At 37.0% G+C, this 13571-nt stretch overlaps 1 protein-coding gene across 2 annotated transcripts in view; it reads left to right on the plus strand.

The window, feature by feature from the left end:
- Positions 1-13571, plus strand: part of smchd1 (structural maintenance of chromosomes flexible hinge domain containing 1) — a 124375-nt gene that overhangs the window by 35908 nt on the left and 74896 nt on the right. Inside the window, exons 17-22 of one of the 2 annotated variants that reach the window (XM_060823603.1) lie at positions 184-297; positions 5142-5219; positions 6179-6298; positions 9479-9623; positions 12759-12870; positions 13457-13529. In XM_060823603.1, coding sequence (XP_060679586.1) covers positions 184-297; positions 5142-5219; positions 6179-6298; positions 9479-9623; positions 12759-12870; positions 13457-13529 — 642 coding nt within the window. The remainder of the gene's footprint in view (positions 1-183; positions 298-5141; positions 5220-6178; positions 6299-9478; positions 9624-12758; positions 12871-13456; positions 13530-13571) is intronic. The other variant, XM_060823604.1, reaches the window with a different exon arrangement.

Below are 13571 nucleotides of genomic sequence, written 5' to 3' on the forward strand. Positions count from 1 at the left end.
TCTCCAAAATATAAGCTGTTTCTCCCCCTTCTCATGGTACCCTGCAGAATTGTCCATTCTGTGAAGCAAGGTGGAGCAGGAGGGTTATATCAAATTTTATTTTGTAATTGAATGTTTGTAACTTCCTGAAGAGCTTGAATAAATGTATCTTCCTGTCAAGTAAGGTATTGATTCTGTTTCCAGGTGCTTTAAGAATAGAAATCCTCAATAAAAAAGGCGAAACTATGCAGAAACTTCCAGGAACAAGTCATGGTGGATCAAAAAAACTGTTGGTTGAGCTGAAAGTTATTTGGCATTGTAAGTGCACATAAGGTTAATGATGGCTTGACTTTTTGAATTTCCGAAAATAATTATGAAGCATATTATGTAATTAGTTAAACTTTTCAACTGCTTTACAATCAGAAAATACTTGCATTTATACATTGCTTTTCACAATCATTAGATGTTCCAAGGTGCTTTACAGCCACTTAAATACTTTCCAAAATTGTCATGACTGTCATGTAGAAATAATGTAGCCAGTTTGTGTGCAAACAAGCAGTAATGCCCAGAAAATCTGTTTTTATAATGTTGGTTGAGGGATAGTCATTGGCCAAGATATTGGAGATGGTGCCCTGACCTTGATTGAAATACTAGGATTTTTTTACATTCACCTTGTTTTAACCCCTCATCCAAATAATGGCACCCTTGACAGCGTGAAGTAGTATGAGAAGCAGGAGAGTCAGCATTTTGGGAGTAAGCCCTTCATTAGGAATGTATGGGGTGAGGGAGGGGGTGTGGGTGTGGATGTGAGATAAGTAACAGGGTGAGGGTAGGGTAAGGTAGCTGGGAAGGCAATAGGTCGATGCAGGTTGGGGGTGATAGTGTTAGGTCGGAGGGGAGGGCGCAGTGGATAGATTGGGCAGTTCAAGAGGGCGGTGCCAAGTTGGAGGCTTGGGTTTGAGATGAGGTGATGAGGAAACTGGTGAAGTTGACGTTGATGCTATGCTTGAAGGGTCCCAAAGTGGAAGAGTGGCTTGGATCTGGCAGTGGAGGAAGCCCAGGACTTGCATATCCTTGGTGGGAGGGGCAGTTAAGTGGTCGTCCACAGGGCTGTGGGATTGTTTGGTGCATGTGACCCCAAGATGTTCCCTAAAATGTTCCATGAGTTGGTGTCCTGATTCCCCAGTTAGAAGAGACCACATTGAAGGCATTGGACACAGTAGATGAAGTGTTTGGATGTGCACAACTTGTGGGACCCCCCACTCCTCCCATTCCTGATGAAGTGCTTATACTTAAACATTGACCCTCCTGCTCCTTGAATGCTACCTGACCTGCTGTGCTTTGCTAGCACCATACTTTTTGGCTCTGATTTCCAGCATCTTCTCTAGTTCTTATGTTGTAAAGTAATACCACTTGGTGAGACATTGGAGTGTCAGCCTTGATTTTTGTGTTGAAATATTTAAGTAGATTTTTAACTTTTAACCTTGAATTCAGCCAAGATTTCTACCAGTTGGCTAGCGGTTAAACATGGTTGTGAGCATTAATAATTTATGTTTAAAATGTATTATCATTGCCCATTTTTAATTTATTACAATTTTGTATTAAATGACACATTAAAATGTATGGTTGAAGTAAATTTTCCTGTCTATATTAACACTGGTTAAGAATAGCATACACTCAGCAGTTTTGCAGACAAACTATAATGTCTATTTCACTGCATGCCCCTTTGATGAGGTGCACAGCCAGTGTGCCCTCATGAAAGTACCAAGAGGTTGGGTACAGTTCCTCATGTTTTGTTTGCATTAGACTACTGTCTGCTGTTGGTGCAGGCCCAACTCTGCCCACAGAAGTTCTGGAAATCTAGGTAATTTATTTTCTGAGCTCTTTTGAGTGCTGTTGTTATTGCAGTGTTTGATTGAGACATGAGTCAGATTTCTGTAACTTATTTGCCTTTTCCATTTAGTGGTTACACTCATTTTTAATTTGAGAATCTGTTTGCTGTTTGCTCAGTAAAGTGTTTCACAATATTACACAAATATAGTACCAAGGTGTATACTTAATGACATCTATTTGAAAGGCTTTGCATGAATTATTGTGATCACTACATTGTAACACTACTCAAAAGTACTAAATTAACTGTAAAATAACTGTGTTGAAGTCTTTCATTTCTTGGTATTAACAATATTCTATGGATTACTTCAACAGTTTTCAAACCAGTGACTTATACCTGCATGCAGCAATACAGACAAAATCTAAAGATTGATAATTTTACTTCCATCAGGTTTCCATTGAATTGTGGATTTCACTAAAATGTAATTCTCCCATAAGATCTGCAAATTATACCATGCACAACAACAGACTACTGATATTTCTGTGTAAACTTTCGTGCCAAAATAGCTTTAATTTAAGAAATGGAACAACATAGCATTAGATCTCATGCCATTTATCCGAAAGAGTTGTCCAAATGTTATCATAGAGATGTACAGCACGGAAACAGACCCTTTTGGTCCAACTCGCCCATGCCGACCAAATATCCCCAACCCAATCTAGTCCCACCTGCCAGCACCTGGCCCATATCCCTCCAAATCCTTCCTATTCATATACTCATCTAGAGTCCTTTTAAATGCTGCAATTGTATTAGCCTCCACCACTTCCTCTGGCAGTTTGCTCCATACACATTCCACCCTTTGCATGAAAATGTTGCCCCTTAGGTCTCTTTTATATATTTCCCCTCTCGCCCTAAACCTATGCCCTCTAGTTCTGGACTCCCTCATCCCAGGGAAGAGATTTTGTCTATTTACCATATCCAGAAAGTAAGACAGCTTTCATCTACATACAAATCCCAAAATTTCAGTTTATTCATAGTCAAGATTATCCATAAGGGCTAAGGGAGAAAGTGTCCTGTTCGTTCAGAAGTGGATTTCACCACTGACTTATCATTTACCCTTTTGTGATGTTATGCTACACAAACCAGCTCTGACGATGTGATTTGGAGCTTTAAATAAATGGCATAATACTTGAGATAACTAGCTTTTGAAGAGAAGAGAACTGCCCTTTGGAAGCTTCACATTGTGGAAGCTTACAAAACTTATGGTGGTTTGTCTATCTTAAGATTAGTTATCTAACTAAGGTAACCACATTATCAGGCAGTTGCTTACTTGCTGTTGGTGACAGTATTAATTATACTTATGAAAATCATTTGAACCTGATTTAAAAATCCTAATAGATTTGGTCCTAGTGCTGGACAGTTTACCTATTACTATTGAGGCTTGAGTTTATGTAACATTAAAATAATGAATATGTAGATTTGACTTTCATATTGAAGGTTGTAAATTGAATGTTTTCATGGACTTCTACCTTATGGAAAGTTGCAAATGGTCTCCAATTTTAATCTTATTGATAGCAAAGTATGTTGTTTTCTGTTATCATCAGTGATTTCCAGCATTTTTCCATTTTGTTTCCATTCTGAGGTTTGGAAATTGCTATTTCCATTGAATTGTGGAAGAGGAGCAGGAAAATTTACAGGCCACGATGGCAAGCTTAGTGGGGAAGGAAGAGGAGTGTTAGAGACCTGTGATTTTCTGTAAAAAAAAAAAATACCTACATATTTCTGTTCCAAGAATGCAGTTATTCAGGCCTCAATGTTCAATCAAATAGGCAATATCCATCACTAATGCAAAAATTTAAAGCAGACTGAAAGCTGTTAGCAATTTCCCCGAGGTCCTGAAGTGGAATCACAATTTGGGAAGCCTGATGGAGAATGCCTGTCCAAAATGGCCTGAGCCTGAGCGTACACAGCTCCAGCATTAGTGATCGGTACAATTCTTGCAGTTTCTTCTACCCATCCTACCTTCAAAAGTTAGACCTGTTAAGAGTGGTTGGATGGTTATTGGAAATCTTTGTTTCCACCAGTGGGCATTCTCACATGACAAAAGCAAAATACCAAGAGTGGGGGAATGTAAACAGAGAATGTTGGAAATGACCACGTCAGGCATATTTCAGGCTTGTTGATACTTCATTAGAACTGAGGAAATGTAGAAACGTTGTTTCAGCAATAAAAGGGCCAAGAGAGGTTTCCAGTCACTGAAATCCCCCTCCTTTTCTATGGCATCTTATTCAAGTTCAGGGCACACCACATCTATCCAACTGAAACAGGTGATTTAATATGTCCTTTTTTTTTACAAAAATTGAGTATGCCATGCTCCCTACTTATAATGGGGTCTCTATCTTGGGGGATACCAAGTGCAGACTGGCTGATCACTTCATTCAGTCTCCTAGTATAACTTTGAGATTTGAAACATTTCATTCCAATTTTCAATTTTGCATCAATTGTGACGTTTCATTCCCTAGCCTAATGAAGGTCAACGGAAGCTTAAGAACCTCAACTTTTGAGTTAACTTTGTACATTCTTCTAGGTTAAACAGAGGCAGCCGCTTGAAGTCAGAAGCATGTCTTTCTCCTGGAGAGAGCTGTTAAGGGCATAGGTTGTAGCAGTAGAAAAGTTTAGATTGTACAACTTCCAGACAAGAAGTGTTTGGTAAGAAATTTGCAGGTTATTAGAAGCTGATAAAACTAAAGCTCTCTGTTCTGCAAGATGATTCCACAGTTTACAGGTCAGAAACTGTGTGAATCAGTTAAGTAAACTTAATTTAAAATGGTATTAAAATTTCTGTAGATTTGAATTGCTGTACAGTGCTGGATAATAGATCTGGATGTTTTAAGATTTTTGAACTGTGTTCTATATCCAAATAGCTTGATATATCTTTGTTTTACCCTTTGTGTAATGAACCTCTGTAGCATGTTGACATGAGGTAATAGAATTTATCTGTCTTTCAGTGAATGACCACCGTGATAAACTTAAGACAAAGATCCCATGCAGTCAGTTTTCAGTCTGCAATTTGACTTGTCTGTTAATGCTATCAGCTGAAACTAGATTTTAAAAAATTCAGATTTCTTCTTCCTTTTTTTGTTCCCAACATCCAAATAATTGAACTGGGCCTTAACTCAAATGTGTGAATAAATTTTGTGCACATAAGTATTTAACCATGAGCATGATTATATTAAAAGAAGATTTATCTTATTGTCTGAAGTTGTTACTTACTTTTTAAATGGTAAAGGTTGCATTGGTAATGACAAGTTGAGATATGTTTGTTTTATTACAGCTTCTGGTGGTGACAAAGAAATAGTTTCTCATATCAGTCAACATGGTGGCAAGTGGCCCTATTGGTTCAAAAAGATGGGTGAGTCTTTCAAGAAGGAAATAATCTGTCTTGAAATGTTGCCTTTTCACAAAGGACATGGGATAAAAGCTTAAGTCATTGTAGACATATTAATAATAATTTCTTTAAAACACATTTGCACAAGATGCTTAAAATCTGCAACAGAAACATTTTTTCAATGGCAATGCCATAACTATTTATGACTAAAGCTAAATACTTTGGATGCTAGCAATCTCAAATAAAAAAAACAGAAAATGTTGGAAATGCTGAGCAGGGCAGGCAACTTTTATGGAATGAGAAACAGTTGTGTTTCAGGTGTCAGAACAGAAAAGTTCACAATGTAACGTTTTTTTGTATGGAGGTAGGAAACTTAGATGGGATGGCACAAAAATCAAAAGATTTTCTGATGACGGTTGGCAGGGGGATTTAAAAGGAAAAGGAATGATGTTGAAAGGCAATGGCATGCAAATGAAATTTAAATAATCAGTCTGAATCTCCTTGACCAAGGGGATGAGGCAAGGTAATTTAATTCTTCCTAATTGCCACTTTATTACCTAAATAGATTAAAAATAATGAACCATGGTCACATTGTGTTGGAAAGTTCTTTGATCCCCAGCTGTCTCTGACCATATAATGTTTTTAAAATACCGAGTGGGTAGTTAGGTTTGTTAGGAGGAATATTACAAGGACTTCTGTTATGGTTAACCAGAGAAGCTGTTAATGGATGGTAAACTCGATTTATTTAAAATTGTTACTGGTATAATTACGGATTTGTCTGAGATTTTACTTAGAAAATGTATTCTATATGTTCACCTTTCTGTGAAACAAAACTACTCAGTTTAATATCTTCCTGTGCCTCAGTATGTGCTCCGTTAGAGTAACTGAGGTCGGTGTTTGAAAGTAAAAAGAACCTGGCACAGTCCAGAATTTCATGGTTCTATAGTATCAATTTGATATATTTGAATTTCACTTTAATCTAGAAAATATTAATAAACTTGGAAGCTACACATTAAAGCTACAAGTGGTATTGAATGAAAGTAATGCGGACACATACGCAGGGAGGTCTCTTCCAAGCAGAATCTTCAAATTCACTGTTACAGGTAAAGAATCAATAATATGATTATTGTCTTATTTTCCACATTTTTAATGTATGCGCATTCAGGTCATTCTGCTATAATGCATGTTTCATTAACTCAAATTCACTATAAAATGATTGGCAAATTGGGGACACTGTTTCTAAAGTACGAAGTTTTAAGCATGTATTGGTTACACTGCGATTCCGACCCAATTGGTTTAAATGGTGCTGCAATTACACGAATTTTTCATAACATGGGATTGCACGAGAATGGAGTTACCACATTATAGCAGAACTAATTGTACCAGGCAAGTGTTCAGTAACTTGTATTTTCTTCTTTTTGTACTTTGTCATTTTCTTTGTAGTTGTGGGAATATTTTTGTTTTAAATAAGCAAAATTTTAGCAATGAAATTAAAATATGGCCATTTGAAGCATTCAGCATTAGCACATTCTCCCCATGCCCATGTGGGTTTCCTCCGGGTGCTCCAGTTCCTTCACACAGTCCAAAAATGTGCAGGTTAGGTGAATTGGCCATGCTAAATTGCCCGTAGTGTTAGGTGCAGGGGTAAAATATAGCAGAATGGGTCTGGGTGGGTTCATTTTGGTGGATCGGTGTGGACTTGTTGGGCCGAAGGGCCTGTTTCCACACTAAGTAATCTAATCTAATCTAATAACATTTACTTTTAATTTTCTATAATTCTTATGATTTATGCAATTGTTGGTGAAATATTTTATTGCATAAACCTTTGATTGCTCTGAAGTACTTATTCACCAGTTTTCTAAATGTGAACCAGGTATGGCAGTAAGTCATTCAGTTCCTCGTACCACCTTCATCTAATAGGATCATATCCGATCTGATTGTGACCCAAAATCTGTCTCCTTCTCTACTCCTGAAAACTTTTTCCTTTGCTTACCAAGTGTCTATTCACCTCTATTCAAGACTGAACTTACACTACCTTTTGAACGAGTGTTTCAACTACACTTGACCTTCTATGAAGAAACATTTTGACTCATCTGTGTTTTAACTGGGTGCACCTTGATTTTTAATCAGTTGATCACTAGTTCTATATTCTCCCACGTGAAGGAACATCCTTCACGTGGAAGAATATAGTACTTGTGATCAAGCCTATTGTATCAAGCCTGTCTAACCTTCCCTCGGGACAGTCCTCCCATTCCGGGTAGTAATCTGGTAAATAAAGGCAAAATTCTCTGATACTGGAAATTTGAAATAACAAAATGCTGGCTGAAACTCTGGTTTGGCAGCGTCTGAGGAAGTTGCCTCAACATACACGCATCCTTCCTTATATAAAGGGATCCATATTGTATACGGTTCTCCAAAATTTGTCTCACCTGTGCCCTTTATGACTGGTGCATTACCCAATTAATGGTAACATTTTATTAGCTTTCTTAATTACTTGCTATACCTAAAATACTTTGTAATTCATTCTGTAGGATACCCAGATACCTTTGAATATCAGCTCTGCAGTCCCTCACCATTTAGATAACATGCTAGACAGTTGAGTTTGCAGCTGTGATATTTGGCGCATGCCACTAATGGTCTTGCCAATTTGTCAAGGACGCATTGTGCCTTCAGTCTGATTTTTGTTGATAACCAACATGTTAGCCATAAAAACTTTTATTTTCTGTAAAAACCGTTTGGCACTGTATCAGATGTCTTTGGGAAATCTAAGCACAGTATGCCAATTGTTTCACCTTTATCCACCACAAATGTTACTTTCTCAGAGTTCCAATAGGTTGGTTAAACAAGAATTTTGTTTTCAGTAAACATGATGACTTTGCTTGATTATCTGGAACATAGAGCTAGTGCCCCTTTATAACTACTTTAATAATAGCTTCTAACGTTTTCCCTATGTTAGGCTAACTTTCTGGCTTTTTGCCTTCCCCTTTTGAATAAAGGGAGTACACTTAAATATTTTCTAATCTTTTGGGACCCTTCCTGAATCGAAGGAGTTTTGGGAATGTTGCCAAAGCAAAACAATTCCTGCAGGAGAATGTTAATCTCTTTGTTTGGCCATGCTCCATTTGTGCTTTGCATTCCACTGAGGATATTCCATTTAGGAATATGTACAAAGCTGTAGAAGTGAGGTATATTGTACTATCTTGCTTAATGTAACAGGACCAGAAATTCTGAGGCATCGATGTATGATTGAGAGGTATTAGTTCAAATCCTGCCAAAGCTGAGGCATTTGAATTTAATTATACCGGAAGTAATGAGCTAGTATTACTTGTTGTGAAACCGTTAGGTTATTGGGAAAAATTTATGACTGTCAGGTTGCAATGTTTGCTTTAGATACTGTTTTGGAGGATTTGGTGATCAGCTTCCTAGTTTAGCTTTCCTGTTTCTGGGGAAAATCTTTGCTGGTAGCTCAGTGTGGTGCTTGATCATCTGAATTTGATAGAATTTTAATTTTTTTAATGAATTCTTAGTTCATATTTAATGTCAATCAGCTGATAATTTTATCCATGAATGCAAAGGTAAGGTGGGTAATACAAGGGTCTATGATCCACTCAATTTTTTTATTAATGGTTGGACTTGGCGCATGCCTAAATGGTATATTAAAGAATTTATTAAGCATTGTTTGCATCCTGTTTAAATTATCCATTTGTGAATCTATTGCATAAAAATATACTGAATAGTTTGAAATATTTTTACTTTCAGTTTGTAATGTTTTTATGCAAAAATGTTTCAAGACAGCATTAGTAAAGCAACTCCTCTTGCCCAGGATCTTGGCATGAGAGCAGTTAACAGTCATATTAGGATGGGCAGGATCTCTCGCAAGTCGCACCATGGAACGCCCATAGTTTTGCTTCCTCATGAATTAGTTGGGTTTTTACTGAATTCACTAGTTTCATGATCCTTAATTCTAGATTTTATAGTTAGTTGCCATCAATCATAACTGCATGGGGTTGAACTTCTGTGAATTACTGGTTCAGTCCACTGGATTATTGGTTTAGTAACACAATTGCTACATAACTGTTACATCACTGTACTCTTGCACTTGCATGTTTGTGCTCTTCACGAATTTCAACATTAATTTTAATTATTCAAATCCTAATCACTTGAGTTAAAGTTTGGAGACTTGCTTACTTGGAAATTTTCTGTTTTCTACTACAGTTTTTCAAGGCTCATCTAGCCTTCAACTAAGATATTAAAATTGAGATTAATCTGTTTTTTCTGTTCAGAGGGAAAACCGTATAAATTTACAGTTGGATTGTTGGATCCTCCATTTCGCATTGCTGTGCCTTTCAACATTCCTCTAGATTTGCAAGATGAATTTGGGCATTCTACACAACCAACCTCTGTTATCAAGCCAATTGTGGAGGCAAGGTATCATGTATATAACTTTGTAATGTATTATAACTCAGTATTTGCTGTTCTTCTTTAAATTCTCTCTCCCATTTCTCCTTTCTTGCTTTCCCCCTCATATCTAAACAGTATAAACATAGTCTTGATTAAATGGTTGATCCTCATTGTGATGATCAACTTTCATGGTTTAAGACACGTATTGAAGAAATGTGATCACATTGCTAGTCTTAGAGCATCTGTGGAACAATTTAAAATACGATGTTGAAATAAATTAAAATTATGGTCACTAATATAACTGCATAATTTTAAAAAAAAACTTCTCCAGTTAATCTGTTTCAATGTTAAGTCACTTGCACAGTTGAGACCTAAATTACTGTGTGTCAGTTAAGGCAGATTCAGTTGTGGTTTTCAAAAGAAATTAGATGTTTGTAAAGGAGAATTTGCAGGGTTATAGAAAAAGGCTGGTTGAGTGGCACTAGATGAATTGCTGTTGGTGAGAGCCAGCATGAATATGATTGATCAGATTATGCTCTCTCGTGCTTTAATTGTATGAGCCAATGAGATTTGCTGTTTTTGGATGAGGTTTTCACCTTGCAATCTGATGGATTTCGCTGATAAATTGAACTTTGTTCATGTATATTTGAGCAGAATGATGCAAGTTAAATTTCAAAAGTTGTCGTTTTGTACAGATTGAAGGAACTGAGAACTGAAAAGCAAATTGTGCTGAGATATGACGTTCCTGAATTTTGCTGTTATAGAACTTTGGTGGGGTAAAGAAAGTAGATATGTTGAACATTAAAACATAGTAACATTAGACTGATCCTTCAGGCCTATTCCACCATTTAGTAAGACCATTGCTGATCTGATTGTGATTTAGGCTTCACTTTCCTCTGCAGTCCCATAACCCTTGATTCCCTTATAGATCAAAATTCTAATTCCGGAGAAAGTGAGGACTGCAGATGCTGGAGATCAGAGCTGAAAAATGTGTTGCTGGAAGAGTGCAGCAGGTCAGGCAGCATCTGAGGAGTAGGAGAATCGACGTTTCGGGCATAAGCCCTTCTTCCTGAAACGTCGATTCTCCTTTTCCAGCAACACATTTTTCAGCAAAATTCTAATACTGCCTTGAACATGTTTGGCCTCCATTAATGTCTGGGAAAAATAATTATGCGTATTAGGCACCCTCAAAAAGAAGAAATTGCTTCTTCCATCTGCCTTGCATAGGTGTCTCTTTAATTTAAAACTGTATTCCCTAGTTCTAGGTTCTTCTGCAAGTGGAAACAAAATATCAGCATCTGCACTGTCAGACTCCCTCGGGAGTTTTGTATGCATCAGTAAATTCACCTCTCTTTCTTCTAAATTCAATGAATATAGAACCAACCCACTAAATCTTTCCTCCTGAGAAAACCTCTTCATCCCAGTAATCATTCTAGTGAACCTTCTTGGCACTACTTCCAGAGAAAGGACACTAAGCATCCTGAAACGCGGAGTCTGAAACTACACAGTACTCCAGGGGTGACCTCAGCAGTGCCCTGTATAGTGTATAATCTAACTCCTTGGAAAAACCTATATCCTCAGGATAAGAAACAATCTTAAAACTAAAATGATCAGTAATGAAGCACTGCCTAAGTAGTTCAATTAGAAAACAACTCTGAAAAACCTGCTTGATTGGGGCCTATTGAAAATGACTAAATAACTTGATAAAGAAAGCTCCGAGCTTAAAACTGATAGCCACGTCACTGGAATCTCAAAACAAATCTCTATTTAGTGAATAACTTTACATAGTTGTGTGTGAACCAAACAGGTTTGCACAAAATTAAAACACTTGTATGGAAAAGCAAGAACATAGGGACAGGCGTAAGCCATATAGCCCCTTAAGCATTTCTGCCATTTAGTTGGATCATGGCTGAGCTGCTTGTGAATACCATCTGTTTGCCTTGCTTCCATAACATTTAGCAAACAAAATCTATCACCATTCTCCAGTTTGAAATTTGTTTTTCTAGCCACAACAGCAGTTTGAGGAAGTGTTCCAGAGTCCTATTCCCATTTATGTGGAGGAAAAAGTCCCCTAAATAGTAAACTTTATTTTGAAACTCCGATCTCTCGGCTTGAATTCTTGCATCAAATGAGAGAGGTTCCTCTCCCTCTCTTTCTTCCCACAACAAATCCATTCGCCATCATAAACACTATTTTGTTTTCTGTATTCAGGGAATGCAAGCTTAGGGTTTTCAACCAGTCCTTTAAGTTTAATCTTTTCAGCTCTAGAGTGGTGCTCTAGAGTGAACCTGTGCTCTGCTAAATCCCTTCTAAGATCATGTCAATTTCAGACACATGATACGCAGGCTCAGTGTTGAACTTCAAATAGAGTCAAACCAGACTCAGTACAGGTACAGCTGTAACTTCTATTCTTTGCATTTACCAAAATAACCTTCAGATGTTACATAATGAAAATAGCGCACTTTGTTGAAATTTAGAAGGTTATGGTGTTATTTGATGGAAGTTTACAAAATATTAGGGGGAACCAGTGAATTAGGCAGGCTAGGAATTAGAGACCTAGTCTAAAAGTTAAAACCTTTTTGCAAAAGATTGTAAATACAGAAAATCTGAAATGGAGCAGAAAATGTTGGAAAGGCTCAGTAATTCAGGTATAATCTGCCGGGAGAAAAAGTGTTAACATTTCAAGTCAGTGATCTTTGTCAACACAGAAATAAAATTAAAGTTGTAAATGTTTAAAGCAAGTTTTAAGAGGCTAGGAAAGTTTATTTTGGTCAACCATGATGTAGAATGGCAAAACTTGTTCAAAGGGCTGAATGGCCTATTCCTGCTCCTAAGTATCTAAATTTATTACTTTTAAAATCTAAGATGAGTAAATTTTTATTAATCAAGGAATGAAGAGCTATAAGACAAAAACAGTTAATGGGACTAGGTCACAGATCCAGCCATGATTTGATTGAGTGGAAGATCAGGCTGAAGGGGACTTTCTGTCACAATTGGCCAAGGAATAGGAAAATGGTGAAACCTTTCCAACTTATTGATTTTAATCAGATCCATGCATCATTGCTGTTGATACTGTCTATGAAAATGTAAATGTTCATTCAATAACTATAAACTAATTTATGTTAATGATATCGTATGGCATATAACTCTTTCTAATTTAAGTGTGCCTTGCAGTGGGTTAGACCTACATTATGAAGCCTTTGTGGCAAAAGGAACAAGTTTCATCATTAAGGGTGTAACAGCTCGGGGCTCTGTGACCACTTGCCAAGGCAAGGTAGGTTTAATTATAATGACATCTCTAAATCTTCATTCTAAATTTTAATCCTTTTCATGTTGCGTACTGTTGTACATAATTGTCTTAACATGTAATACTAACTGCATGATGCCAATATCTAGATTTATTCCTGATTTTACTTTTTATTTCTGATTATCACGTAGTAATTTTGGCACCATGATTAGAATTATCTGCAAGTGAATAAACTTTTGTATCGCTTTTTAATTTGGAATAGTCTTTTGATTCTATGGGGGTTTAACAGGATCGATGTTGAGGGGATGGTCCTCTTAAGGGAAGTGGTGGCTAGAATGTAGGCATAAGGGATGGCATTTTAAAGTAAAATTAATTGATTTAAATTGGATGTGATAATGAGATTCTTCATCTTTGGCATTATCTACTTGAGAGTGCATTGGAGACGAGGTTAGATAGATTTTTGATCTACAAGTGATGGAGAAGTATGAGCCAGGCAAGATAATACAGTTAAGGCCATAGTCAGATCAGCCATGAGACCGAATGGCCCTCCAGGCTATAGGAACCAAATGGCTGATTGCGTGTTTTTCTTTATTATTGTATTATTTCTCTGTAGAACTTCACTCTGAAAGTAATCCTCCCTGGACTGAAGGAAGATTCGCAAACATTAAAAATTAGACTGTTGCCTGGTAAGTTTCTAAATTTCTCAGATTGATCAAGGTATATGAATC

Source organism: Hemiscyllium ocellatum, chromosome 4, assembly GCF_020745735.1.
Source record: "Hemiscyllium ocellatum isolate sHemOce1 chromosome 4, sHemOce1.pat.X.cur, whole genome shotgun sequence".
NCBI classification, from domain to species: Eukaryota; Metazoa; Chordata; class Chondrichthyes; order Orectolobiformes; family Hemiscylliidae; genus Hemiscyllium; species Hemiscyllium ocellatum.